The following is a 1241-nucleotide window of genomic DNA, read 5'->3' as shown; positions in this document are numbered from 1 at the left end:
TTCACATATGCATAGTTTAAGAACGCTCTTTTCAACAGAAATTTATTATAATAAAATATAATCACACCTTCAACGCTCTAAGGCTTCTACAAATGCAGTGTTAATTTAATAACCTCATCCTTTGCCTTGGGTGGTGGCGTCGCCAGTGACATGGGTGGTAATCTACGGATTTTTCTACCATGCTTGCCTTCTTTGCGTTTCCACAAGCCAGATCGTGGACGATTGCCCAATAAACGCATGCGCTGGGCGCTGCCAATATGCTCCTTGTTATGCTCCACATTCGATAAACGTCCTGTATTAAATATGTGAGAGTTCGCAGATATTTTCTTAGTATCAAGGTTTAGATCTTACCGACAGTGGCCATACATATTCGATCAAATGCAAATTCACGTTTGGAGGGCAATTGAACTACAACTTTATCATCAAATTTTCTTAAGATAGTGCCAAACGTGCCAGCGGCATGTATCAAGTGAAAGGGGTAACCGGGATTCTTCTCAAGATTATGTATACGTGTCCCAATAGGTAATGCTCCAAGTGGATAGGCGTCACCTTCATTTGGCCGCACTGCAAGTCATTTAAAAAACGGAAGAAATTAATATGATGCATTTTTGGTTAGTTTTGATTTCTTACCTGGTATTCTGGGTATGAACCGCGATGTTTTTATTATATCGCCTTTTTTCATATTTTCGGTCGCAAGTATATATTTAAGCTCATCTCCTACGCCTACAAGTGCTACCTTTGCGGTACGACAGCCATCATCGATTATCTCAAGGACCCGCTCTTCTTGTGGCGGTCCTTCAGCTGGCCCATCACGCACCCACTTCACCCAATGATATTTCTGCTTTATACCGCCGCCTATACCCTTTGCAACCACCCTACCAGTGACCGGGTCACGTCCTGCCAAGTGAGTAATTTTGAGTGGTTCTACGGTGTATTCCTTCGGGTAGTGTACTACTCGCCGAAATTGTTGGCCAGCGCCCGGCTTAGGTTTCTCTACCACTTTGCACTTGCCCCGCACCTGCTTAGCATACGTTATACAGGCAGTATTGTTGGACAGCTGATAGCGAGTAGCATTCAATGCACAATTTGCCAATAAACGCGTTAAGTTATTCATTTTTTATATAATATCAATAAACTAACAAATTTGCCGTACATCCATTAGAGCTGTAAAACTATCGATGGTACTATCGATACTGTTACGATTATCCTTGAAACCTCGTCCGGATTTCCCAAATCTCTCG

General features: G+C 42.4%; 1 protein-coding gene across 1 annotated transcript; it reads right to left on the bottom strand.

Moving 5' to 3' along the window:
• Positions 1 to 1189, bottom strand: LOC118732806 (39S ribosomal protein L2, mitochondrial-like). Its single transcript, XM_036461916.1, has 3 exons — positions 631 to 1189; positions 352 to 564; positions 1 to 292 (listed from the first exon to the last, which is right to left on the bottom strand). Exons 1-3 carry the CDS (start codon positions 1112 to 1114, stop codon positions 87 to 89), a joined length of 903 nt encoding a protein of 300 aa, XP_036317809.1. The 5' UTR covers positions 1115 to 1189; the 3' UTR covers positions 1 to 86.
• Positions 1190 to 1241: the final 52 nt, after the last annotated feature.

The sequence above is a fragment of the Rhagoletis pomonella genome, unplaced genomic scaffold, assembly GCF_013731165.1.
Source record: "Rhagoletis pomonella isolate Grant_MI unplaced genomic scaffold, Rhpom_1.0 Rhpom_scaffold_28948, whole genome shotgun sequence".
Lineage (NCBI taxonomy): Eukaryota > Metazoa > Arthropoda > Insecta > Diptera > Tephritidae > Rhagoletis > Rhagoletis pomonella.
Note: the sequence above shows the minus strand (reverse complement) of the source record. Positions and strands in the feature narration are given on the sequence as shown.